This window comes from Lissotriton vulgaris, chromosome 7, assembly GCF_964263255.1.
Source record: "Lissotriton vulgaris chromosome 7, aLisVul1.2, whole genome shotgun sequence".
Classification (NCBI taxonomy): Eukaryota; Metazoa; Chordata; class Amphibia; order Caudata; family Salamandridae; genus Lissotriton; species Lissotriton vulgaris.
In genome coordinates, this window is record NC_141695.1 from 1,085,693,718 (window position 1) to 1,085,720,162 (window position 26,445).

Below are 26,445 nucleotides of genomic sequence, written 5' to 3' on the forward strand. Positions count from 1 at the left end.
CCTCTTGAATTCTTAACATTAGCTTCATTGGTAATTAATGGCTTTGGTCTGGGCCCAGTTTGGGGTGAACTAAAAGGTTAAGGTACCTAGCATCTTCCTCTGCTGTGGTTGAAATGTATTTAGTGAACCTGTTCCCTAAGTGTTACACTTCTGATTGATGCACTCTCTGCTTTGCCACACAGAATAACCTATAATCGAATTCTGCCACTCTGTTATTCAGTGGTGAAAGATTTAGATCCGACTGTAGAATTGCAACTATCTTGGAAGTCCTAGATCCTCACCATTCCTCTTCTAAGAGAGATTCTGCTCTTTTCTTTGTCATTGAAATGCCCTACACAGATCTGCTGTGCCCTCAAAGTCATATGTTCAAACCTCGCAGGGCCAACTTAGATTTCCTTTTTATTTCATGGCCCGTAAATGGAGAACCATTGTTTTGAGTTCTAGGAACCCCACACAGTTCTTAGAAATTAAGTGTGTTAACTAGCAGTGTAATAACATTCCCATCTCCATCCAGCCACCCATCACCGCTCCCAGTGCAAAGATCCTCTAGGTCCTGGCATTCCTTTCTGTTCTTCTTGTGGTGGTTAAGTTGTGTTGAAGGTTATTCCCTGGATGGATCCTTCTTTCTTGCCTTCCTTTGAAAAACTGCGACTGTTGCAAAAGCTTCTCATTTCCTGTGGCAGAAGCTTCTGTTCTTCCTCTCATTTGTGATCCAGTGACTGAGATTTCTTTTGATCTTACTATTCGCCTTGTGGTTGTAAGTGCAAGTTAATTATAGTGGCATTTCTTCTAAAAGTCCTCAGTTCCCATTCCATTGAATAACGTGCTGCTTAATTCTGTCGGTGTACAAATATCTCTAGTACTAAAATTGACATCTGATTAAAATGTAAGCAGAGCACTGCTAAAGTAAGATCATGGTAAAAGTATTCTTCTCAGTTTCTCATTGACAGGTGGCGATTTCAGAAACGTTTAATTCAATTTCCTACCGGTAACCTAATATAGAGTTTTAGCCTACTTCGAACTGTGTTTTTTTTTTCCTGAACGAGTTTTCCACAAATTAAGGATAACATAGAGCTTTTATCAGACTTGGAAACCCGTAAAGGACCGTAGAGTTCCTGTTGATGTGAATTGAGAGCATAGGTGACTTTGCTGGGATTAACTTCACAGTTCTATGTTCCTCGCTAGTAGTGTTACTGCGCTGAAGGAGGGACTTACCCTGTAGAGCTGTCCCCTGCTCCCCTATTTGAAGTATTATTTCATGTTGTGCCAAAGGGTCCCTTCCGCATTTCTTACTGCATATTTTCTGTTGCTCAGAGTGCCAAAGAGACTCTCCAATTTTATTTTCTGGCCTGGCAGGCTTCAATGTCATTAACCTAGTCCATTTTCCTTTTGTAATTTTCTCTGACCACCATGTTGACTCAGCAGTTGCAGTTGTTAATTAAATGTAAGATGACTGATAATGCCCTACATTTCTGACTTTTTATAGGTCGAGCCTAGCCAGGGCATGCACTGTCTCTTCGAGACAGTTGTATTCGAGACATGTTGTATTCACTCTGTATTCTTGCAGCCCACCCATTGCCTTTTTATTCGTCCCTTCGATTGTTCAAAAATGCTTGCTTGCTAGTGGTTAATCCTTCCTCTTTGTCCCTCAGGTTTTTGTTTGGTATCCTTCCACAGAGCACCACCCAATTACTGTTAACATGACACTTCTGTGTTTTAGGTGGTCATTTAAGGGACTATTTTTTCTTACATTCCTGCTTTTGTTACCGGTTGGCCATCTTCGGGGTTCAGCTTCGGCGCCCGTCACTTAATCTCCCCATCCCAGTACCGAGATGAAATGTCAGACGCTTTTTTTCGAAATAACCTCTTTAATTTTCTCTGACTTCAAAGTGAGAGTATTTCCCTCAAACCTCTCCCGCTACTCTACTTGTTGCTTTAGCGAGCCTTGGTCAACAGACCTTGAGCAGCCCAGCCTTGCAGCACAATTAAGTGCAAGGCTTGGTAGACTCCTGTCACATTTTCTCTGACTCTTGTTTTTATGTGAACTCAAGAGACCAGAAGGTATTGGAGCTCTTTACAAAAGCGCCAGCTACCATACATACACAAGTTCAGGTTAATTTTTTTGTTTTTAGGTGCACAGAGATTGTGATGCTGATGCTGTCCCTCTTTAATCATTATTTCCCCTCTGCCTGACAAATGGGAGCATTTTGTTGTTGTTGCTATGTCTAATCCTCCTATATCCAGGGGACTGTAACATAGGGCAATAGGCTTGCTGGTAAACAGATAATGCTAGCTGTTTTTTTCAATAGAAAACTCTGGAGAGGGGCCCCTGGTGAATAGAGGCCTGGGGGAAGATTGATGTGACGTCCCCACCATTGGAAGGTACTTCACTGCTTTTGGTTCATAGGCTGTTCAGTCACACACAGAATATTATAGTGCTGTTGACTTGGATCATTGTACACGGCACTTCTCTTTCTGCCCGTGCGTTAAAAAGCTTTGGAATGTGACCATAAATGTATCCTGAGGCATGCGTGTATTCCTGAATCACACTGCCCAGTTTATAGTAATTGTATAGCTCTTTAATCCCTGGTGGCACAGGCTAAACACATTTGGTCCCAAAGGCGAGACGTATTGGCCATGCCAATGCTTTTTTCCTTTAGCCACCACCTTCATTACTTTTCAGTGACAGAGTATTTTTCCTCTTCCGTAGGACTGCTGTCTCTTTGGAACTGCCCAGGGGAAATGATGTAGTTGTGCTTTTTCTAGTGGAATGGAAATCCTTCTTCTGGGACTGTTAGTTGAACAAGGTGCCTACTGAAATGACAATTGTCCAAAGTCCTCTCTGCTGGAACGAAGACTCCTAACTGGAAAAGTGTATTATTGAGTCTTAAAGAGTTCACATTGGCTCAGACTTCAGGCTCCTTCCCAATCCCAATTTTGCTACTCACCCAGTCCCTGTGACTGAAGCAAATATGAGGAGGTGGAAGCGATGATTACACATTACAGAAATACTCATTAGTGGAGTCGTGAAAATTTCTGTCTAGATGCAATGACATTAAACAAATTAATTCCTCTTAAAATCAAAAAGTAAGGGAACCTAAATTGTCTTTTGCAAAAAGCAGCTTCCCTTTCTGCTGAGAACAGAGGCATCTGTTATTTTATAAGATTAAAAAACATGTCGGGAGTTTGCCGAAGGGCCAAGCTGAGACTTCCGGGGAGAATGACTAGATGCCTTTTTGTTTTTCACTATGATCTCTGACTGAGTAGCATTCTCAAAATGGCCTCATACAATATTTTACCTGCCACCCTTGTTGCGACTTATCAACTTGGAGGAAAGTTTTTGATTTTTGCTTAATCTTTGAGGTCTTCATTGACTTAATGGTATTTAGCAGGGGTCAGGGCCTACTCACCAGAGAGCCATTATTCTGTGTCCCAAATGGCACATGAACTAACTCACCTTGCATTGTATTCTGCAACTTCCAGAATCCTACAAGGAGAGTAGCAGTGTCGCCAGTTCCCTCATGTGAAGTGCAATGCCAATTGCATTAGTTTCCCCCTTTGTCAAGTGAGTGTGCAGTTCCCGAAAGGGAAAAGGGGAGTGCACAGGTCTCTTATGAATGTCCTCACACACCCCGAAGGATGTCATGCTTCATCATTGGGCTGTGCTCCTCGTCAGGTCAGCGCTGTAATGCCGACAGGCACCCACAAAGGGGCTCTTTGCCGGAGATCTTTTTAAGAGACAGCTGATGGGTGGCGGAGGGTATGAGATCAAGGTTGTGAATTGAGAGTGAAAAGTGGTTTAGAAATAGGTTTAGTACTGCCCTGTTTGGAGCAAATTTTATTCTGCGGGAATACTAACCTAACTAAAATAAGTGAGCCCTGTTTGGGGACTATGATCCTACAGGGTCAAGATAGTGTATGTGCGTGACATGTTTCTCGCCTTCTGCCCCTAACGGGTTAATTGGCAATTCTTCAGGACCAGTGTATTGTTAAAAAGGGAAGGAATGAGGTCTTCCTAACTGACACTACCGCAAGCCAGTGCTGACTGTCGTCTTGTAACTTGTTCTGCCTCTGTGTTCCAGGACTGAAGGCCTGGATTGGTGAGACCCCTGGTAATGAGGTCCGGTGCTGACTGGTTTTAGCCAAATGAGCACTTTGTTGCCCGGTTAGGAGGGTTCAGAAAAGGGGGTGGCATGTAGCCAGGTTCTGAGCTGGGATGGTGCAGTGAGCTAAAAAACGGTGATGGATCAAGCCCTGATCTGTTGACTGGGTACGAGTGTTCTGTTTAATTCAGATACTCTGTCCATCACCACCCCCTTTTCTGAATCTGTTAGGAGGGTGGCGCGCAACTCGCGTACATCATACCCCTGCTCTGACTCCCGTGAAGTTTTTTAGCTTCAGTTTACAAATAGATTTTTAATATGTGTTGTGGGATCTCGCACATGGACCGCGATATTCTTCAATTTATGAATTCAAAGAAAATACCCATGATGTTCTAGGATTATAGTGAATTGGTTTTCTTCGGGTGCCGGAAAGAGTGGGTAATACCTCCCAAAATGTGTCAAGCGTAGGTAAGCTGGTTTTACCCACCAGGAATAATATTTTCCTGGTGGAAAATAGACAAAAATAGTAAATCACAATAAACCATCTGATTCTTAATATCATTGTAGCCATGGACAATGCCAAAAGAATACCCTGGCTTGAGTTCGTCAGACTGACGTTCTCACGTCTAGGGCGTCCCGAGCTTTATACTTCGCCAACTCACATTACTAAGAAGGATGTAACTTGGATTAAGTTTCATTTCCTAGACATGGTAAAATTGGATCGTGAGGAGAGGGAACTTACAAAACCTTTGGTTAGAGCAAATTTTATGCTACTATCCTCCCCCTCGCTGGAACCATACTTAAGAATTGTCTCCAACCCATATCATAGATTTTTATTGATAAGATTTAGATTTAATCTGATCCAGTATTCTTTGGGTTTTTACCCAACCTGGGGCAAACCAGAATGCAGTAGCCCGTGCAAGTGTGATAATTTTTCTTATCAAGACACGATGCATTTCATTATGTTCTGTGGGTTCTATCTTGACATTCGGAAAAAAATCTGCTCCCAATTCTAAAAGATGCTGGTTTTACACAAGCTAGACCCGCGCTGATATATTTACAGATGTTAAGCAGCACTCGCATTATTTATTTATTTATTTATGAGGTTTTATATAGCGCGAACGTGATCCCGAAGGATATCAGAGCGCTTTACAATTTGAGTGAGAGAGAGGAAGGTAATAGTTGCAGTACAATCATCAAAAGGAATACTAACCCAAAATAATCAAATATGCATATCAAACAAAAAGGTTACGAACAAAAGGGACAACAAAGGATAAGATAATAATTGGACCATAGAGAACTGGTAGAGGAGCAAGTGACTAGTAAAGCAGAATAACACCAAAGGCAGGACTTGGGGTATAAATCCAGAGCATTAGAGCTGACGATCCGAGATCCTTTTAAAGGTAGGAACTTATTAAATGCGCATCTTTTTACTTCCAATTTGAAGGATACCATGGAGGAGATTCTGCATATTTCCGGTGGGAGAGAGCTCCAGATCTTCGGCGCAGAGCCGGGGACAGCTCCTTGACACGTTCTCTTTTTGCAAAAGATCTGTGGTTTCAGGAGGAGAGAGTTAGCACTCCGAGAAGGTCTATCCCCTTCGGATAATTCTTATGTTTAGTGTGACAAGTTTTTTGGTGGCAGCTATGCGGCGCAGATCAAAGATATTTCTTACCGCATGTAACCCTGACTGATTTCTTATTGAGTGCTTTTATCAACTGTGTTTTTAAATATTGTTTTCAAATATTGTTGATGTACTGTATGATCGTACGACTGTATAATGTAGCCTATGAATTTTGTGCCTTTTATGATTTTTACTAATCGAATAAAGTGTTTTGACTGAGTTAATTTTGCAAAGACAGAAATGTTATATTTACTCCTGAACATTTCCCTCCCTGTGGGCAAATCCACACTAGTAACTGTAGAGGAGTACCTGTAGACCACTTGTGGGACACCCCCGCGCCGCACGGCCACCAGCTGCTGCGTGTGTTCCCCTCTGCCTGCCTTCTGCCTCGCCGCCGGCCTCGCTGACGCCGTGGTCGCTCCCCTCTGGTTTCCCAGTTGTTTTGCCCTAAATTTGTGCTTGTCTGTTTCTGCCGTCTGCTCGCGTATTTTGCTGTTTTTATTTGTTTTGCCCGTAATTTGTGCTTGTCTGTTTCTGCCGTCTGCTCGCGTATTTTGCTGTTTTTCCTTGTTTTGCCCTAAATTTGTGCTTGTCTGTTTCTGCCGTCTGCTCGCGTATTTTGCTGTTTTTCCTTGTTTTGCCCGTAATTTGTGCTTGTCTGTTTCTGCCGTCTGCTCGCGTATTTTGCCGTTTTTATTTGTTTTGCCCTAAATTTGTGCCTGTTAATTTCTTTGTATCCCCTGTGCCGTGTCCTGTTTCCTTCCTGATTGGCCGCCTACCTCGCCGCCCTCCGCTCTCGCTTCCCGCCACCGACATTGGCCCCGCCCCTTTTTCTCTTCTGTTCCCTCCCCGCTCCCGCCTCCCAGCTGCTCCGCCCACCCGCGCACTTCGCCTTAAATGGCGACCGTGCGGACGCGCAGCGGTCACGCGCAGCGGGCGCGCCGATTGTGCGCCGAAGGTAAGCCCGTCTACGCCCGTCCGCGACCGGATCGCGACCAGCGCCAGGACCCCTGGCCCACGAAGACCCCGACCGACCCGCCTGACGTACTCCGCCGCCACCCTCACCGCTCTCAACACCGGCCGACTCCCAGAATGCCATCAAGCCTCTCCACAATGTACCCACGGACCCTTCAGCTGCCACGCCTGCAAGTTCACCTGCATCCGGACCTGCCTCGCACCAGCACCCACCAAGCCGAACACCAGCAGTACCCACCTCAAGTGCATCCTGCTCAACACCCGCTCCATCCACAGACATGCCATCGAACTCTGGAACCTCCTCGACACCACAGCTCCAGACGTTGCCTTCCTCACGGAGACCTGGATGAACGCCTCTTCAGCTCCCGACATCGCCATCGCCATCCCAGAGGGCTACAAGATCGTCCGGAGGGACCGAAACGCCAACCAGATGGGAGGAGGCATCGCCATCATCCACAGGAGCACCATCCGTCTCACGACCAGCACCGACAACTCCCTGACCACCGCCGAACACCTGCATTTCCAGATCCACACCAACCCGAACACCACCCTCAGAGGCACCCTGATCTACCGACCCCCTGGACCACGCACACAATTCAGCGAGGACATCGCCGACTTCGTCAGCCCACATGCCCTCCCCTCCGCTGACTACATCCTCCTGGGAGACCTCAACTTCCATCTGGAGAACAACAACGACCGCAACACCAGCACCCTGCTCGACAACCTCACCAACCTGGGACTCAAGCAACTGGTGTCCACCCCCACCCACCTCGCCGGACACACACTCGACGCTGTCTTCTCATCCAGCAAGGACATCAACTTCAGCCACACCACAGAGCTTCAATGGACGGACCACAGCTGCGTCCACTTCACCTTCAAGAAAACAACGACCCACCACCACCAGCAACAGACCGCCCGCAGAAGCTGGAACAAGATCACAGCAGACCAGCTCGCCACCTCCCTGAGCCAGCACCCTCCTGCCAGCTCAGCGAACCCCAGCCAGGCCGCCGACAACCTCACGAAGTGGATCAGCAACTGCGCGGACGAACTCGCCCCACTGAGGACCCCGCCCAGCAGACCCGGCAGCAAGAAAGCCCCATGGTTCACCGACGAACTCAAGAGCTCCAAGAAGAACTGCCGAGCCCTCGAGAAAGTCTGGAGAAGGGAACCGACACCGGACAACAGGACCTCCTTCAAACTTGCCACCCGGAAACACCACCAGCTGATCCGCGCCGCCAAGAAAACAGCATTCAAGGACCGGTTGGACAACAACGCACACAACTGCAAGGAACTCTTCAACATCGTCAAAGAGCTTTCCAACCCCAGCGCAGGAAACAACGACATCACCCCATCGCAAGACCTCTGCAACTCCCTGGCTTCATACTTCCACAACAAGATCGCGGACATACACAACAGCTTCAACAACCAACCAACGCACACCATGACCGAACAACCACCCCCCACCACCACCCTCCACGCCTGGACCCCGATCAGCACCGAAGACACCATCCGCACGATGAACTCCATCCACTCCGGATCACCGACCGACCCCTGCCCTCACCACGTCTTCAACAAAGCCGACGCTGTCATCGCACCCCACCTGCGAGACATCATCAACACATCCCTCGACACCACCATCTTCCCCGAGAGCTGGAAACACGCCGAACTCAGCGCCCTACTCAAGAAACCAACAGCGGACCCCACCGACCTCAAGAATTACCGCCCCATCTCGCTCCTCCCGTTTCCAGCCAAAGTCATCGAGAAGACCGTCAACAAGCAGATGACCGCTTTCCTCGAGACGAACGGATCCCTCGACCCCTCACAGTCCGGCTTCCGAGCCAACCACAGCACCGAGACCGCCCTCATCGCCGCCACCGACGACATCCGAGCCCTGATGGACAATGGAGAAACAGCGGCCCTCATCCTCCTAGACCTCTCCGCGGCATTCGACACGGTCTGCCACCGCACCCTAGTACGGCGCCTCAGCAACGTCGGAATCCAGGACAAGGCGCTGGAGTGGATCACCTCCTTCCTCGACGGGAGAACACAGAGAGTCCGCCTACCACCGTACAAGTCAGAGGCCACCGAAGTCATCTGCGGCGTCCCCCAAGGATCATCTCTGAGCCCCACCCTCTTCAACGTCTACATGAGCCCCCTCGCGGCCATCGTACGCAAACACAACCTCAGCATAATCTCCTACGCCGACGACACCCAGCTGATCCTCTCCCTGACCAACGACCCCGCCGCCGCCAGAGCCAACCTGCACGAAGGGATGAAAGAGGTAGCCGAGTGGATGACGACCAGCCGCCTGAAACTGAACTCGGACAAGACGGAGGTCCTCATCCTGGGCTCCTCTCCCTCCGCCTGGGACGACTCCTGGTGGCCTCCCGCCCTGGGCACCGCACCCAAACCGACAGACCATGCACGCAACCTGGGCTTCATCCTGGACTCCTCCCTCTCCATGACCAGGCAAGTCAACAACGTCTCCTCGGCATGCTTCAACATCCTACGCATGCTACGGAAGATCTTCTGGTGGATCCCCACCGAGACCAGGAAGACCGTCACCCAGGCCCTCGTCACCAGCCGACTGGACTACGGCAACGCCCTCTACGCCGGGACCACCGCCAAGCTCCAGAAGAGACTCCAGCGGATCCAGAACGCCTCAGCCAGACTCATCCTCGACATCCCACGAACCAGCCACATCTCCGGACATCTGCGAGACCTTCACTGGCTCCCCGTCAACAAAAGAATCACCTTCCGCCTCCTCACCCACGCACACAAAGCCCTACACGACCAAGGCCCGAGCTACCTCAACAGCCGAGTCAACTTCTACGCTCCCAACCGCCACCTCCGATCAGCCAACCACGCCCTCGCCGCCGTCCCCCGCATCCGAAGAGCGACTACAGGAGGAAGGTCCTTCTCCCACCTGGCCGCCAAGACCTGGAACTCCCTCCCGACCGACCTGCGCCTGACCCAAGACCACCTCTCCTTCAGGAAGAAGCTGAAGACCTGGCTGTTCGAGCAGTAGCGGCTCCCCCCCCCCCAGCGCCTTGAGACCCCACGGGTATGTAGCACGCTTTATAAGTGTCACTGATTGATAGATATCTACCACATGAGCAGATTTCCGTCACTACTCCAGTTGATCTTTGGGAATCCCCTGAATTGGGGATACCTACAGAGATTTGTAACTTTCAAAACCTTTCTTTGTAAATCGGGCCTAGATTGTTCTATGTACTTCACATAGCTCAAATAATTTGTTTAGTTTCTAAAGCATAAATCAAGCAGTTTCAAAACAGAGTAGCAAGGCTAGCGATTAAAGATTTGCATACACATTTGGAGCGTTTATTTTGAACCCCTAACATGCCATTTTTTTTTTTAATTGCAGTCTTCAAAAATGTTGTAAATGTTTCACTTTTTCTTAAAAACAGGTTTGCATAATAGTACAATAGTGCATGAAATCATGCAATTATTAAAAATCTTGCATAATTCAAAGTGATTGTCCCTGGAAAGCACGGTACATTTCATTTTAGTGTTCCAAATAGTACACATTTAATAATGTTCTATCTTTCCTTGAGTCATAAGTATGCAATACATGTTCTTTTAAATTCAGTGTGTCCTGGTATGTAATTGATATGAGCTATGTCAAGTACATAGAAAAAATGAAGTTTATGTATTTCTGTGCTTTTTTTTTTTTTCATTCGCTATCACGAGGCCAAAATCTGTAACCCACTATCAACATATCTTACTCCCTTTAGACCAATAGAAGCATATAGACAAGTCATCTATCACCTAAGGCAAAAAGTGGCTACTAAGAAGACATACACAATTGAAACTCTGACGAAAAACATTTAAGAAACATACTGATCAGGTCCATATTCTGTTTATGTAAGGGAAACAACTGAAGCATCCTACATAGTAAAGGCCATAAAGACCACTGTACGATGTTTTTTGTTGTGTAGACAGAGATGTTAGTTTTCTGTTTTTCTTTATTTAGAAAGAAGAATGCCAAAATTAAGTCTGCCTACAAACGAGAGCACATTAATCTTGGCTGTGATATGGATTTTGATATTGCTGGATCATCAGTACGTGGAGCTGCAGTGTTCGGGTTTGAGGGGTGGCTGGCTGGATACCAGATGACGTTTGAAATGGCCAAGTCCAGAGTTTCCCAAAGCAACTTTGCTGTCGGCTACAAAACGGATGAATTCCAGCTTCATACCAATGTGTGAGTAGCGTTTAATAAAACTGTGTTTGTAATATCTCATATACTTTTGGACTATGTGTAACCCCCACTGTGAGTGGCTGTCGCTTTTAGTATTTATGTACCTATTCTGGGCATCACTTGACTGTCTCACATTTTCCCCAGACTGTTAAATATGAAAATCTCCCAAAGTATGGCCCATATGAAACCATGCTTTTCAGTATTGTTTGACACTGTGTTTAGTGCTTTATACCTACAGTGTGTATATTTGGCCCATATGAAACCATGCTTTTCAGTATTGTTTGACACTGTGTTTAGTGCTTTATACCTACAGTGTGTATATTTGGCCCATATGAAACCATGCTTTTCAGTATTGTTTGACACTGTGTTTAGTGCTTTATACCTACAGTGTGTATATTTGGCCCATATGAAACCATGCTTTTCAGTATTGTTTGACACTGTGTTTAGTGCTTTATACCTACAGTGTGTATATTTTTGATCTTTAAATGTTTTGTTGCCTACAGTTTACTTTACTTTGTTGTGCTGTGTTTCCACAACAATTAAGTGGCGTTTGCAATATGTTTGGGTCGCTGTCTACAAATTTAATGTACAGGATAAAGTCTTATAGCATTTTCTCTGTCACAAAATTTGAATGGTTTATTTGCTGGTTTACAGCTTCCTGGATTAGTGATTCTTATAAAAACCTACTTTAATCTCCACAGTCAGTTCACTTCCGTTTAAGATACATTTCTACTTTTTGAATGCAGCTAGTGTGTGACATCTGCTAGCTGTTGCTTGCTACTGAAGTTCACAGAATGATATAGGATTGACGCCAAGTTGCTTGAGTGGTGAAAGGGAGTCCTTGGGGACTGCTCACTGAGAGGAGGAAAACAAGGGAATGTGAGCTGTAGACGGGTCATGTCGAACCTGGCGTGCTAGGTGGAATGGCACATTAAATCACTTCTTTCACATGTAAAAGTTCTGCACCGTGAGTATAAAGGACTTCGTTCTGTAGCCCTATCTCCTACTTGGATTTTTGACCCTCATTTTGGTCTGTTGGTCTTTTATCCATTTTGAAAAATCCGCTAATCTTTTTAAGGTAATATGATTTAATCTTTGAATAGTTATCTTCAAGCTTCACAATGCTTTCTAACTCCTCCTTAGTCCGCTCCGCAGCCCCTGAGCTGAATGCTCAGAATCACTAGGCTGTTAGCGGTGGCGTGTCTTTTTTATTTTACCTTTTAGTTTTACTGACGCCAATAATTGTTTCATGTTTATAAAATTCCAAACTAACCATAAATCTGTAGAGTTGCATCACTAGGGTTAATCTTACAAGTGTGCACAATTCCTGAAAAATATCTCGTCATAAAATGTGGAATCCATCAATATCAATTTTAGCATTCGGTACCTCTGCAGGAGAGGAATATGTTGCTTAAGTGTAGTGCAAAAGTGTTACTGTTATTTTATTTTTGTGCAGTCTTTTAATAAGCAAATATTTGGCTGTCTGAGATCTCAGTGGCATACATAAATGGTTCAGCAGGGAAGGGATTACTTTACGAGAATTCAGGTAAGTGCAGCCAGCAAAGAAGAATAAGCTTATGTGGAGGAAATATTTTCTGCCCCAGCAGAAATAAAATGAGAAGCTTCGATGGCAGGGGCAGGAGTTGTTAGTTTTCAAAATCAAGGTAACATTGCAAATTCCAAAAAATATATAATAATTACGCGTTGCTCATTATTGAACAATTGACATTTAAAGAATTAAACAAGTCACTATAAAAATATTTAAGTGATGCAGGTACTACTAAAGTCCTACAGTTTGGCACAGTTTTACTCCTGCCCAAATGTGAATTGTATCCTGTTACCATGTGCTGCTCATACAAGAACAAGACCACACACCACTGTCTTAGTTTTTCAAAGATCTTAGAAAACAGTTGAACATATAGGACAACACATGTTTTCGAAGATCTTAGAAAACAGTTGAACATGTATGACGAAACCAGCCTTTTTTACTTTCAACCTTTTGGATTATTTTAGGTATTTTACCAGAGTAAACACAATTTTGCAATTACTACCAGTTTTCCAATAAATAACTTTGCAGATTGATACTTGCGTCCCTCTCAAGGGGAAAAGGGGTTGCTTATATGTTCAGTAATATGAAGTCCAATTCATGATTAGCATTTCACTTTTATTTAACAGGAATGATGGTACAGATTTTGGTGGATCAATTTACCAAAAGGTAAATGATAAATTGGAAACTGCTGTCAATCTTGCCTGGACAGCTGGGAATAGCAATACACGCTTTGGAATAGCTGCCAAGTACCAGATTGACTCTGATGCATCTTTTTCTGTAAGTATGAGAGCAACAGTAATATTGTATACCTTATTTTCTTATCTAGATCTTTATTGGTTAGATTAATAGTGTCTCAAACTTGGTCACAATGCTCCCCATCAACTGAACTTTTCGGGCAATAATTATAACATTTAGAAAATAATTTTTGGTCTCCAGTAGCACTTACATAAAATACAAATATATGCGTGTGTAAGACGGTCTTGCCTCTTGGACTTTAAGGGTAACTCTGTGTTGGTCTTTGGGTAACTGACCTGCTGACTGAATTGCCAAAAGTTGACCTTGGCTTGACCCTACCAAATTATTAAACTGTGGGCTTTCTGCAGCTCTCTTTAGTAATTTAGTGGTAATTTTGGTGGAGGCAATTTTATCCCCTGACTGACTGGACTCCAAGCCACAACCTCATCACATCTTCACTTCAGGGATCTCCAGCTTTGTCTTGCTGAGCGATCCCTTCCTCAAAAAATTTTGTGTAGCCATCAAGTGGTTAAACTGTCTCGTTTGTACTTGTGCCTTTGCCCAGTTCTTTTTTACAAAGTTACCACTAGACGTGCCTCTTGTGCCTTTGCCCAGATCTCTTTATCAAGGTTACCACTTGACGACTTACCAAAGCTGCAGGAAGCACCCAGTTCAATCATTTAGGTAGGGTTAAAGATGGGTCACTGTTGGTGATTCAATCAACAGCAACACAATTTGCAGGTGAGTGGCTCACCAATTTATTTTATTCTTTTATATAGCATATCTGGATCTGTCATTGTGAGGGCACTTTTCCAAGGTTGGAGCAAATAGTTCATTGCTTTAGTGACTGCCTAAGAGAAGACCTGCTTTGTGCTGTAGGAGTACTGAATTTATGTGGTCGAAGAAGAAGATAAGCAGATAACTATAAAGTTATATGGTGCCCTGATAGAGGCAAATGGAGCATTTTCTCCCATCATCCATATGGATTTTGTGGACCTAACCTTGGGCCTGCAAACTCAAGCTATCTGTCTGGCAAATTATGTTGTGGCTGCGTAACAAGAGGCAAAGCTTGGTCTTTGTAGAAAAGAAAATGTAAACCGATTAGAAAGAGGCAGGGGGAGCGTTCGCCCATACTCATGGGGGAAAGTCCATTAAGGCATCCACCAGCCTACTAAAATAAGAAAATGCTGGGGGGGGGTTCTGTAGAAGACTGCAGATCCTGCCCCCAATGCCTTTTCTTCTGTGCTCAAACAATGTATTATTTTTAGACGTTAAGGTGCCGGATCAGCATTGACATGCCAAAACAAGTCACAACTCTTCCATTCAGTATATTTCCCTCTATGGAATAGAAGAAAAATACATACAGTGGATTTTGACATTTTCTCAGTTGCCTGCTTTTTTCTTCGACAATGTCCTCTCCCACCACTTCCACATCTGAGTCATTCTCATCTGTGTTATGAGAATCCATGATGGCCATAGTGTCTTTGGAGGATATGATTTATTTTTCCATAAAACCTACTGGAAGAGTGAATAAACAACTGGTTCAAGTGACTGAGGATCCCAGCAGGTGCTAGAGCTTGTGGAGACAAAGTTCTTATGTAGGGGTAGTTTGTGTCCCCAAAGAGAGGATGGTGTGCTTGGCAGCAAGGAGAAGATGGAGAATTATTTTTGGATTGGATTTGATCATAGAATGAATTTTGAGCATATACAACCAACTCGAGTCACTCTCGTGCTGATGGCACGAGAGTGCTCCGAACATAAATGCACAATATTACAACTTTTGTCTTTCCACAACAATACAAGAGAAATAATGAAAATGCAACATTGAACGAAAACCTGAAAGGAAAAAGAAATTAAGAGTAAAAAATAAATAAATAATAATCTTTTCTTTTTTTTTTTTTTAGATATTATATAGTCATTAAATTTGGCAGGCAATCTCCTTTGACGAGTACTCAAATCAACATGTGAAGAAGATGCCAACCTAGTCAAATCAAGAGAAATAAAATCATGCACAATGGTTTGTGTATGAAAACACTGACCAATAGATTTCGCAGAATCCTCTTGAGAGACAAACGAAGAAATGACAGACTAAGGATGATGCAACCAGTTAGACCAGTCACATTATTCCACTTCCTGTTTGGATAAGTAAAGAAGTGACTTGAGTCAGAAAGCAGCACAAGGGATCTCTTGTTCCTTCACCCCCTAGAAACAAGTAGTGCCGAGCCTTTGCTCACATCTGTGACTTGTACCAGAGAGGAAAACTTAGACATCCCCTTAGTCACTTTTTTTAAAATTTTTAATAAGAACCCAATCATTAGGCTTCAATTCGGTATAGTTGAACAGTTTTCCTTGATCATGAACAGATTTCATATAACTTGTTTTTCTGAAATTTGAGCTACAAGATGTTTATCAATAGGTGTACTCTTGACGTGTTTACTTTGCAACCAACTGGGACAGAAAGTAGTGTGAACATTTCTACCTTTTAACAAAGAAAACGGAGGAAGACCAGTGGTGCAATGTGGCGAAATGTTATACGACCATAACTTGTGATCAAGAAAATCTTGAACATCCCTCCCTGAGGAAAGGGCTGCTTGAATAGCTTCCTTAACCCTTTCGATGCTGATGACGAGCTGAGCTCGTCATCAGCCACGGGTGGTGTGTGCTGATGACGAGCTCAGCTCGTCATGTAAAGCGGGAGAATGAAAAAAGCCGCATAGCGGAAAAATCGCCGCAGCAGCGATGCGGTTAACTAATCTATTTGCTCTTTCCACCAGACCATTTGAAGTTGGTGAATATAATGCAATTGTAAAGTGATTAACATCCTTCTCTGCTAAAAATGCAGAAAAGTTCTGAGAAATTAAATGTGAACCATTGTCAGTAACCACAACGGAAGGTAAACCTTTAATGGAAAACACTTTCCTCAAAAATTCTATGGCATTGGTGGAACTGGGAGAATTACAAAACATATGATAAATCCATTTAGAATGATAATAAATCAATAACATTAAAAACTTTAAATCATGAGATAAAAGGTCATATGGACCTAAAAAGTCAACTCCAACCTTGTCCCAAGTTTCCTGCTTTCAGGCCAACCCTTTACAATATATTGCATGACAAACGTATCGTCCTTGCTATAAGCTTCTAACCAAACTTGTTCAGAAATATTTGGGCATTCTCTAACAGCATCAAGAGAAGTGTGGCTCAATGATTAGAGCGGCAGACCCTGATGCAGAGGTCTAGCCCAGGACCAGGGTTCAATTCCCCGCCTCGGCGGGTCTTGGGCTCATAATTCCACGGACCTGATAATTCTCGCCTTGGTGCCTATTCCAATCATGGAGTCCCACTCTGCAACTCTGGGCAATAGCTTGCTTAATCTCCACAACGGCCACCACAATGCGAAGGATGCCGGGCCTCCACCTTGGGGGGGCCCAGGAGTGGACGCCTCACAGGAAAAGCCAGGATGGGTTCCACAGCGGTATTCGTACAAGCGCCTTGAGACCCTTGCGGGTTAGTAGTGCGCTATACAACTATCAATTTACAATTTACATTTACTCTGTGTCTTCAATAGTTTCAGCATCTGAATTACCTTGAAATGCCGTGTGTGAAAGGCAATTGGCCCTGAAATTCTATCCACCAGAAATATGCTTGATTAACACCATGCGCGCTAGTGGAATTCCGCTCGCACGCTGGCATTTGCGAAAACGCACTTTACGTGACGAGCTGGGCTCGTCATCAGCGTGCGAGGAGGCTACGCCATGACGAGCCCAGCTCGTCATCAGCATGGAAGGGGTTAATGAAATTCTTCTAATTTTGAAAGTATTCTGTCCAATCTGGCTGAGGTCCTCCCAAGCCCAATCAGTAAATGTGTAAGGGGTTTGTGGTCGGTGAATAATTCAAATTCACGCCCCCAAATGTAATTTCTAAATTTCTCAATTGCCCAAACGCAGGCGAGTGCCTCACATTCAATTGTACTGTAATGAGTCTCCGAAGACTTGAGCATTCTGGATGAAAATGCTACAGTGTGTTCCTTTCCAGCAACCCAATGACCAAGAACTGCACTCAAACCTGTGAGACTGGCATTCACCAAAATGAAACATTTGGAATCATCTTTTAAAGCATGAAGTGCAGGTGCTTCAACAATGAGTTTTTTGGTTTGATCAAATGAAGAAGACACTTCATCAGACCAAAGAAACTTCGAACCGTTGCGCAATAAGGCACGCAAAGGCTCAACAGTTTGTGCGTATCCCTTAACAAAACGAGCATAATATTCTGCTAATCCCAAAAATTAACAAAGGGCATCTTTGTCTTGAGGGGAACACCATGACTGCCTTAATAAGTGACGACTTTCGTTTGATTCCTTGATGACAAAGTATACCTAAGTTATCTATGTTGTATACCAAATTGACATTTATCAGACCTAATGGTCATGCCTGCATCATTCAATTTGCCTAAAACACAAGTAAGATTTTTCAAATGTATTTCCCAATCTTTAGCAAAAACAAAAATGTAATCTTGATAGGCCTGGACCCCCGGCATGTCCTGAAAAAGATTGTCCATCATCTTCAGAAAAACACTAGCCACGGAGGCCAGGTCAAAAGGAAGTCTGCGGTATTTTTAGACCCCAAAGGGTGTGACGAAAGTGGTAAAATCTTGTGAATCTTTTGTCAATTGAATCTGGTGATAAGCTGAACGAAGTTCTATTACGGAAAACAAATTGGGAAACGAGTCCAACATTTTTGTCACAGCGTGTGAATGATCACTACTATTGATACAATTTAATGTGTTTTCTTCCTTTTCTGACCAAACAGCTGGGGAATAACCTTGAGGAGGATCACAAAGTGCAGTGGGGTTGTCTGACCCAGGAACAAGGTGCATACCCATTCTAGCAAGATCCTGCCAACCCACTATATTATGTGCTCTAACTGCGACAGACTTTTGTATAGATAAGGGTGCCAAATTTTTAGGGGGGGGCCACATTTTTCTCCATAATAGATCTTCGCTCAGCTTATCACCAGATTCAATTGACAAAAGATTCACAAGATTTTACCACTTTCCAGGCCTATCGAGATGACATTTTAGTTTTGCTAGAGATACTTCATTTATGAAGTGATATACTTTAACATGAGGCAATTCGGTAAGTAGAAGAAGTTTATTCAAGGTTCTTGACACCCTCAGCCAGGCTCTCCCGCTGTGAACAAGGGTCTCCCCCAACTGATTAACGGTCGCATCAGTGGGACTTTGCCGTTCTTTTTACCTGCATCTACCGGGACTGCGAGGACCAGCAGCCCGAAAATCATCTACAGCTGGGTCCTCTTCCCGCCTACCTCCCTGAGGCTTGAAAACTGCTCACGGGAGCCGCTCGCAGCAGTGGGACTTTGCCGTTCTTTTTACCTGCATCTACTGGGACTGCGAGGACCAGCAGCCCGAAAATCATCCACAGCTGGGTCCTCTTCCCGCCTACCTCCCTGAGGCTTGGAACTGCTCGCGGCCCCTGCTTCGCGGGAGCCGCTCGCAGCAGTGGGATTTTGCCTTTCTTTTTGCCTGCATCTACCGGGACTGCGAGGACCAGCAGCCCGAAAATCATTCACAGCTGGGTCCTCTTCCCGCTCCACCCCCTAGCAGCCTATTTAAATCACCTCGACCTCCTGCCCCGCGGGACGCGCGCTGGGCGAAGCCCGGGCCCGTTTAAGCCCGGAGGAGACCGGACCGGGCAATCCCTCTTTCTTTTGGCGCATCTTACATTTCCACTGCTGTGAACAATCGTAAGTACCTATCTGGGTGAAGATTTATTTCAGTAACCTGTCTGCGTGTGAAAGCAGAAGTAAGGCACCGACCTCAAGTGGATACTTAACAGGGACGTTGGACAATTTTATTATCCGAGACAACTCAATTATTGACCAGGGGATAATCTTAATGGAGCGTCGGGTTTCTCAAGATCTAGCCCTTGCGAAAAGATCATCCCTGGGCCATTTCGCAAATGCTCGTACACCTGAACCCATTATGCGAGCAAATATTAATGACGTTCCTGTGATTGTACACAGTCCACCTGTCTCCCAGGATCAGGGCCACTCCTCCCTAGGTGAGCAGTTCCAACTAACAGAAGCACCAGAGACTACCGTAGTGTCAACCAAGGCTAGCTCTCCTGAAAGACTTAACACCCGGCAGCTGCGGGAGGGACGTGAGGGGGCGATATCCAAGAGGAAGCGGGGGCTGCTGCTGTCGCTGGAGGCAGGAAGCCCAAACTTGCCAAAGGCTCTGGTAATAGTGATATAACACTTAAGCACCAGGGCTCAGAGGTCTTGAACTCCACGGACAAACATGTCTCACCACCACTGGCTGTAATCGGTTCAAGTTTAGGAGCAATTACTTTAGGAGCGGCTAATTCCATCGGCGTAACAGTGGTAGCGGAGGATCCTCTCCTTGCAAAATTGGGCGCCTTACTAAGATCTCTCCAACCACTTGAAGATAGACTCACGCAGATTGAGCAGCAGCTCTCCCAAGATCGAACAAGCTACACTGGTATTTGCGGACGGCATAAAGTCAAATGTGTTGTCTCTGGACAGTGTACAATTGAACACCGTTCAGGGGGATTGTAACACACAAATCTATTCCCCCTGTAGTACCACTTACTCCTAATGTACCTACCGCAAAACCATCTGCACCTCTGGTCACACTTACTAATACTTCAATAAGGCGTAATGTTGCAAAGTCAAAAGAAGGCGATCGGGTCTTACTCGATGCGGGGACTTCTGGGGAATTAAGAATCAACCTGCCCCCAGAATCGAGCCCGTATCTGGTAGTCTTGACAGGGGTTCCAGAAAGAAGTAATCCCAGTTTGTAATCGTTTACGTCCCTGAAAAACAAACATAGTTTCTGACTGGCTCAACAAAAATAGACCACTCCCTTGTCACATTACCAGCGAAATTCTGATGGTGCGCAGGTTGTCTTGGGTGGGGCACAGGCCGAAAACTATAACTGGAGACTGTGTGCTGGTAAATTTTAAGGACCCACTGACTGTGGAGCATATTTGTAATTGGAGGTAGCACAGTCCTGGGACAACCATCCAACCCCTCCCATTGTCATATTTCTACCCCCCACCCCACTTTTTAGACACGGATTGTGATTGGACCTTAGTAGAGCACCGAGGTGTGGGTAGGGCAGAGAGGGGCTAGCATGCGCAACCACAAGCACCCAGCCAAATACGTACCCAAAAAAGTGACAGTGGCTTGGAAATGGTCGTTTGACTGCAGCACAGCTGGGCGGAAACCTATGGCATCTCAGTAAGTGGGAGCAATGTGAACCCTGTGGGAGTGGCTGAGCCAATTAGTAGCCAACTGTCTAGTGATCCTCCAGATCTTCATCTGTCTACTCAGTACTTTTACAGGTAATAGTGATGACTCACCCGGGAGAACCGTGCCAGGTCAGTTATTGGAGCCCCTCCGAGAATTTGCAAGTGAAGGTGTTTTAATGGGGAGTGGTGTTATCTGCCCTAATGCTAGCAAACCGAGATCTGTGACAATATTATCATGGAACGTGGCAGGCTTATCCAACAAATTGGCTTGCCCAGAGTGGGGTTCCTTTGTGGATAAGAACAACATCTGCCTCTTTGCCTCTTTCAAGAGACATGGGCTAGGGATGAACAACTCCGAGTGGGATATGCTGCATTCCATGTACCCGCCCGTTGGGGGGGAAGGGGCGACCTTCGGGAGGCCTCACCACCTGGGTCGGTCTGCACCTGGGTTGCATGGCCGAGACTCTGACCACTCACTCGGCCGATGTTCAGTGTGTAGTCCTGAAGTGGCCAAATTCTTTTAAGCTTGCTATCGTTAACGTTTATTCACGACCGGTAAGCATAGCTAGTGAGTCAACCACCATCTATGAGTTGTCGCATTTCTTGCACACCATTACTAGTGACACCCATCTCCTGGTAGGTGGCGATTTGAATTGTCACTACGAGCCCCTACTGGGGATGAATGAAGGTGCCCTAATGGCAGAGGATGACCATTGGGCCATACCTCCAAGTCAGTCTCCATTGCCTAAGACATGGTCCCCTCTAGCGATCCAGATTATGGCCCTAATTCTAAACCATTCTATTAGGTCCTGCAATGGTCGTACTCTTTCGGACATTCCATCAAGGTGTACCTTCAATAAAATGGGACAGGAGTCGTGTCTTGACTATATTATGGTCGAGACGCGACTGTTCCAAGGTTATTGTTTTTAACCCCTTCGAAGCTAATGACGAGCTGGGCTCGTCATGGCGCTTACCTGCCGTGCGCGGATGACAAGGCCAGCTCGTCATGAATTATGGTGATTTTGGTTTTTCAGCGCAGGACGGGAAAACGCCTAGCAGCCATGTGGTTAAGGTAAATACCAGAGTCGATAGCGATCACAACGCTCTAAGTCTGGAGATGGTTTTTCCTGGCTCAGGAGAGAATGTAACGGAAGACCTGGAAGCCCCACGAGCTAGGACAATACTAACAAACGATAGACGTACGGGTTAGCTGGGAAAAAATAGAGGCATCCCCGGATGCGCTATATAATTTATATAATCTAATTCTTCCCCTGTTTGTGGAGGTCGATGCTTTAAATACCCAACCTCCGCCTTCTGATTTTAATGAAAAAATGCAAGCTCTGTATACAAACCTAGTCTCTAGCCTAGCTGAGCTCCATAACCCCGAGGTGCCCAAAAGGAGAAAAAGGGCTCCAGCATCCTCCTGTTACAATGCTGCATGTAAAATGGCTAAGTCCGAGCTGGTCCAGGCTGTAAAGCTTGGCAGCAATACATTCCAAATTCGTGCTAGGAGACTGCAGTATAAAGAAGTGATGAAATATGCAAAGCAAGAGTGGGATCTTGAAAAATGGACTAACCTATCCAGCGCCCTAAATTCATGGGACGCAGGCAGATTTTGGTCAATAGTTAGTACAGGTTGTGGAGAACCAAAATCCGCTATTGAACCAAATATAGATGCAAAAGTTTGGAAGACCACTTTAAGGCCCTATATTCAGTGGAATCAGTGTGCGGAAAGTATTTCGGTACCCCTAGTTCTAACTGATCAGTACGATGACTTAGAATTCACCATAGAGGAAGTATGTAATGCAATAGTCAAACTTCCAGCGGGAAAAGCCCCGGGTCTCGATAAACTTCCGGGAGACCTCTTCAGACATCAACCTAGGATTTGGGGCCCATACCTTCATATAATTTTTAATGCAGTCCTGAGGGGCATTGGGGTTCCCTGTACTTGGCTGGGAGCATAGATTGTCCCAATATTTATGAAGGGCTCTCCGCTGCTCCCGGTCAACTACAGGCCCATTAGCCTCATCGATGTTGCGCAAAAAAAAATTGCGCGGCTCATCTTAGATCATTTACAGGACTGGATGGAGGAGCGCGCAATCCTCACCCCGTACCAAGCGGGGTTTAGGAGGAACACCTCCACCATGGATCAAATCTTTCGCCTAATATTACTGTTCTGGAAAACAGTGAAGTTAGAGGGTGGCAGCCTCTACATGGTGTTTGTGGACCTCCGCTCCACTTTTGACTTAGTGCCCCGGGGGAAACTGTGGACTGTACTCCAAGATTTGGGTGTTCCGCCCCAACTCCTGAACGTTCTGATGAGGTTGCACGACGGGAACTTCGCGCAGGTCAGATGTGGGAGGAATGGGACGCTGTCATCAAGGTTCTCCGTAGGTAGGGGGGTAAGGCAGGGGTGTGTATTGGCACCCACCCTGTTTTGCCTCTACGTAAATGGCGTAATTGCACATCTAGTTGGTGTTCTTAACAATGATGCGCCAAAGTTGGCAGGTAGCAGGGTTCCGGCGATCATGTTCGCAGATGACACCCAGCTACTTTCCAAGTCTCCTATGGGGATACAGCGCATATTGGACGGCTTTGAGGATTTCTGCAGAAGGCGTGGTATGGAGATAAATGCTGAAAAAACTAAATTCATGATCTTCAACCCTCCAAAATCTACCCGCCCGAATCCTAGCCTGGGCCCAGTGAGATTAGAAAGGGTGACGACCTTTGAATATCTGGGGGTAACCATAAATGAAAACCTGTCATGGGGCCCCCAACAAATAAAATCACAAATTAAACTGGCCCAGCTTGCGAGCCTTAAGCTCTCCAATACATCCACTTTTAAACCCGTGAGTCCCCCTTTGGAGATCTATAAAACCCAGATGAGGGCTGCAATCTTGTATGGGGGGGGGAGTTGTGGGGACATTCTTGTAGGCCTGAAATTGCCAAAACAGAAAACAGCTTTATTAGACAGCTGTTGGCACTCCCACAAAGCACCCCGCTCCTACATTTAAGGTTTGAGTTGGGGTTGAGACCTATTGAAGATGAACTAGCACCGAAACCCCTCCGGTTCTGGCGTAGGCTCTGGACAACGCCAGAGTTGCTGAACTATAGGATAGAACTTAAGGAAATATTATACTGTCATAGTGCAGCAAAAATACCCTGGCTCATGTTCTTAAAGCAGGAATTTGTAAGACTGGGATTGCCTGACTTGTGGTATGATCCGGAAAGGACCTGCCATGAGGTCTCGCGAAAGTTGCTCACCAGGAGTTTTGTGGATAAAAAACTCATTGCTGTTTTGTCTGATCCTCATGCTGGCACCTTGATTAATTGCTTTTTAACATTTAAAGTTTCTTATTCTTTTGAAGATTTCATGGACGATATCTATCCTATTGTATCTAGGAAACTTTATTTACAATGGAGATACAGTACTCTACCCTTAAGAGCTTTTACAAGCAAATGGTCAGCCCCCACCAAAAGAATTGTCCTGGGTGTAGCTGTGACTTAGAAGATGAACTTCACGTTCTCTTCTTTTGTCCAGCTTACAGCAAATCAAAGAAGTACTGGCTAGTACTTCTATGTAAAAACCTGGGTTTTGTACAGTGTATATATGCTTTTAGAATTTTAAAAACTGATACGTCTAGGCACATTGTATTTGCAGTTTCCCAGTATTTGCTAGCTATGTGGACAAGCGTAGGCACATGACTGATAATGAATGATAACGTTCATCTACTGATAAGATCTGTTATATTGAAATCATGTGCCTCTCTAGCACGAACAAATGTTATTATCCACGGTGTCTGTTTTAATGAATTGCACTATCATTTTTGTATATTGTTTTACTCTGTACTCTTTTATGGCAAATAGCCTAAATAAAGATGTCACGATGATTAACGGTGGAATCCTGGTACACATCGTTCTGCGCCCGATCATATGATGAATTTTGAGCATATACAACCAGCTTGAGTCATTCTCGTGCTGATGGCTCGAGAGTGCTCTGAACATAAATGCACAATATTACAGTGGCTCAGTGGACTAATGTGTCCACTGCAGGGGCCTGTCTTCTACCTCATGGTTACAGTTTCAAATCCCAGCAGGTCCACTCAGCCTTTAATCCATCTGAGTCGATAAAATGAGTACCATTGAATTGGGTAACAATAAACATCCATTATTCATTGCTAAGATGCCTCTGGGTGAATGTGAGCTTTACAAATACACGTTATGTTATGTCTCTGCATCCTCGCCACCAGGTCTTGGGATAGGTGGGATTGATAATGTGGCGGCGGTGTGGGAAAACGTGCCAACAAAACAGTATTTTATAGAGAATTTCCCTGCCACAAGCATATGGGCAAAGTTGTTGGTGCAGAGGAACTCTCTTGCGACTGTTTTGCATCCAGTGTAATGATAAAATCTTTCTCCCAGTGTAGTTGAAAGGATGATTTTCCTGCTGATGTTGGAGTGTTGAGTAGGCTATAGACGCTAGAGACCAAGCGCTTGAAGGATCATAGGTGCTAGAGTTGTTTCTCAAAGGGTGCAGGTGCTCACGTAGTGTGTGATTTAATGATACTATGCAAGACCTTGTAGCGGATCTAGAGGTAATAAAAGTGTACGGCCTCAGGAATCCTGTATTCATGTTTATGCTCTTGGAAGGTTTTTAAGTGGCCCTCTGCATAGAATTCCCACAAGCGAAAGCAATCCCTCCAGATCTGGAAGACCTGTATTTGTCGCCCGGAGCAAACTCTGTGTTAACTATTAGTGTGAAGAGGAGGGAATGGAGGTGAGAATTCTTGGCGGCAACAGAGTCCCAAACAAACTACCAGAGTCGCTCTGGTGATGGGGGAGACATACATGAGCCTGCCTCCGATGTTCTTGAGAATCCATGAGACCTCACTCAATTGTCTCCTGCAAGGTTCTGGTCTACAAAGCACCATTGTTTATCAGTTACCCCTCTAGATCATTCAGCAGTGTAGCGTAATTGAGACACCTAGTAGTATTGTTGTAAATGTGGAACTCCTAGGCCTCCACCCAATCAACTACATTCTCCGTGTCGAGTGACAGAAGGACTGCTGCAGTGCCTGTTTTCCTGGCTACATTGATGAGGTGTTGGGCGAGTTTAGTCTCCTCACTTGTGGCCCAGCTAAGTATGAAGTCTCCTCGCTCGGTATGTACCAGATCCGGCATCACTTTGTTTATTTGGTTAGCTGGGCTTTATGAAAAATCTATGTCTGAGTTAGGAAATAATTCAGAAAAGGGGGTGTCTGAATTAAGCAGACCACTCTTACCCAGTCCAAAGATCAGGGCTTGATCCATCACCGTTTTTTAGCTCACTGCACCATCCCAGCTCAGAACTTGGCTATATCCAAATTAGTCTGACCCTGGCCCAGTGCATCATGGGAACAGGCAGACCAAACTACCAAGCCAATTCTTATACTGGGAAGGAAACAAGCTTCCGGGGACCGGTTTCTGGCATTTCAGCCGTCTTCGGCCCGGCTTGCTTGAATCCTGATGGTGCAATGAGCAAGGGACTCACATCTGAGTATACCCTTCCACGCTTATGGTGGACAAAAATGATTCAGAAAAGGGGGTGGTGATGAACAGAGTGTCTGAATTAAGCAGACCACTCTTACCCAGTCCAAAGATCAGGGCTTGATCCATCACTGTTTTTTAGCTCACTGCACCATCCCAGCTCAGAACTTGGCTATATGCAAATTAGTCTGACCCTGGCCCAGTGCATCATGGGAACAGGGCAGACCAAACTACCAAGCCAATTCTTATACTGGGAAGGAAACAAGCTTCCGGGGACCGGCTTCTGGCATTTCAGCCGTCTTCGGCCCGGCTTGCTTGAATCCTGATGGTGCAATGAGCAAGGGACTCACATCTGAGTATACCCTTCCATGCTTATGGTGGACAAAAATGATTCAGAAAAGGGGGTGGTGATGAACGGAGTGT

The 26,445-nt window shown here is 45.4% G+C and overlaps 1 protein-coding gene across 1 annotated transcript in view; it reads left to right on the forward strand.

The window, feature by feature from the left end:
• Nucleotides 1-26,445, forward strand: part of LOC147702960 (non-selective voltage-gated ion channel VDAC1) — a 152,048-nt gene that overhangs the window by 105,719 nt on the left and 19,884 nt on the right. The window contains exons 6-7 of the mRNA XM_086931532.1: nt 10,697-10,924; nt 13,097-13,247. Of these exons, the coding sequence (XP_086787658.1) occupies nt 10,697-10,924; nt 13,097-13,247 (379 nt within the window). The remainder of the gene's footprint in view (nt 1-10,696; nt 10,925-13,096; nt 13,248-26,445) is intronic.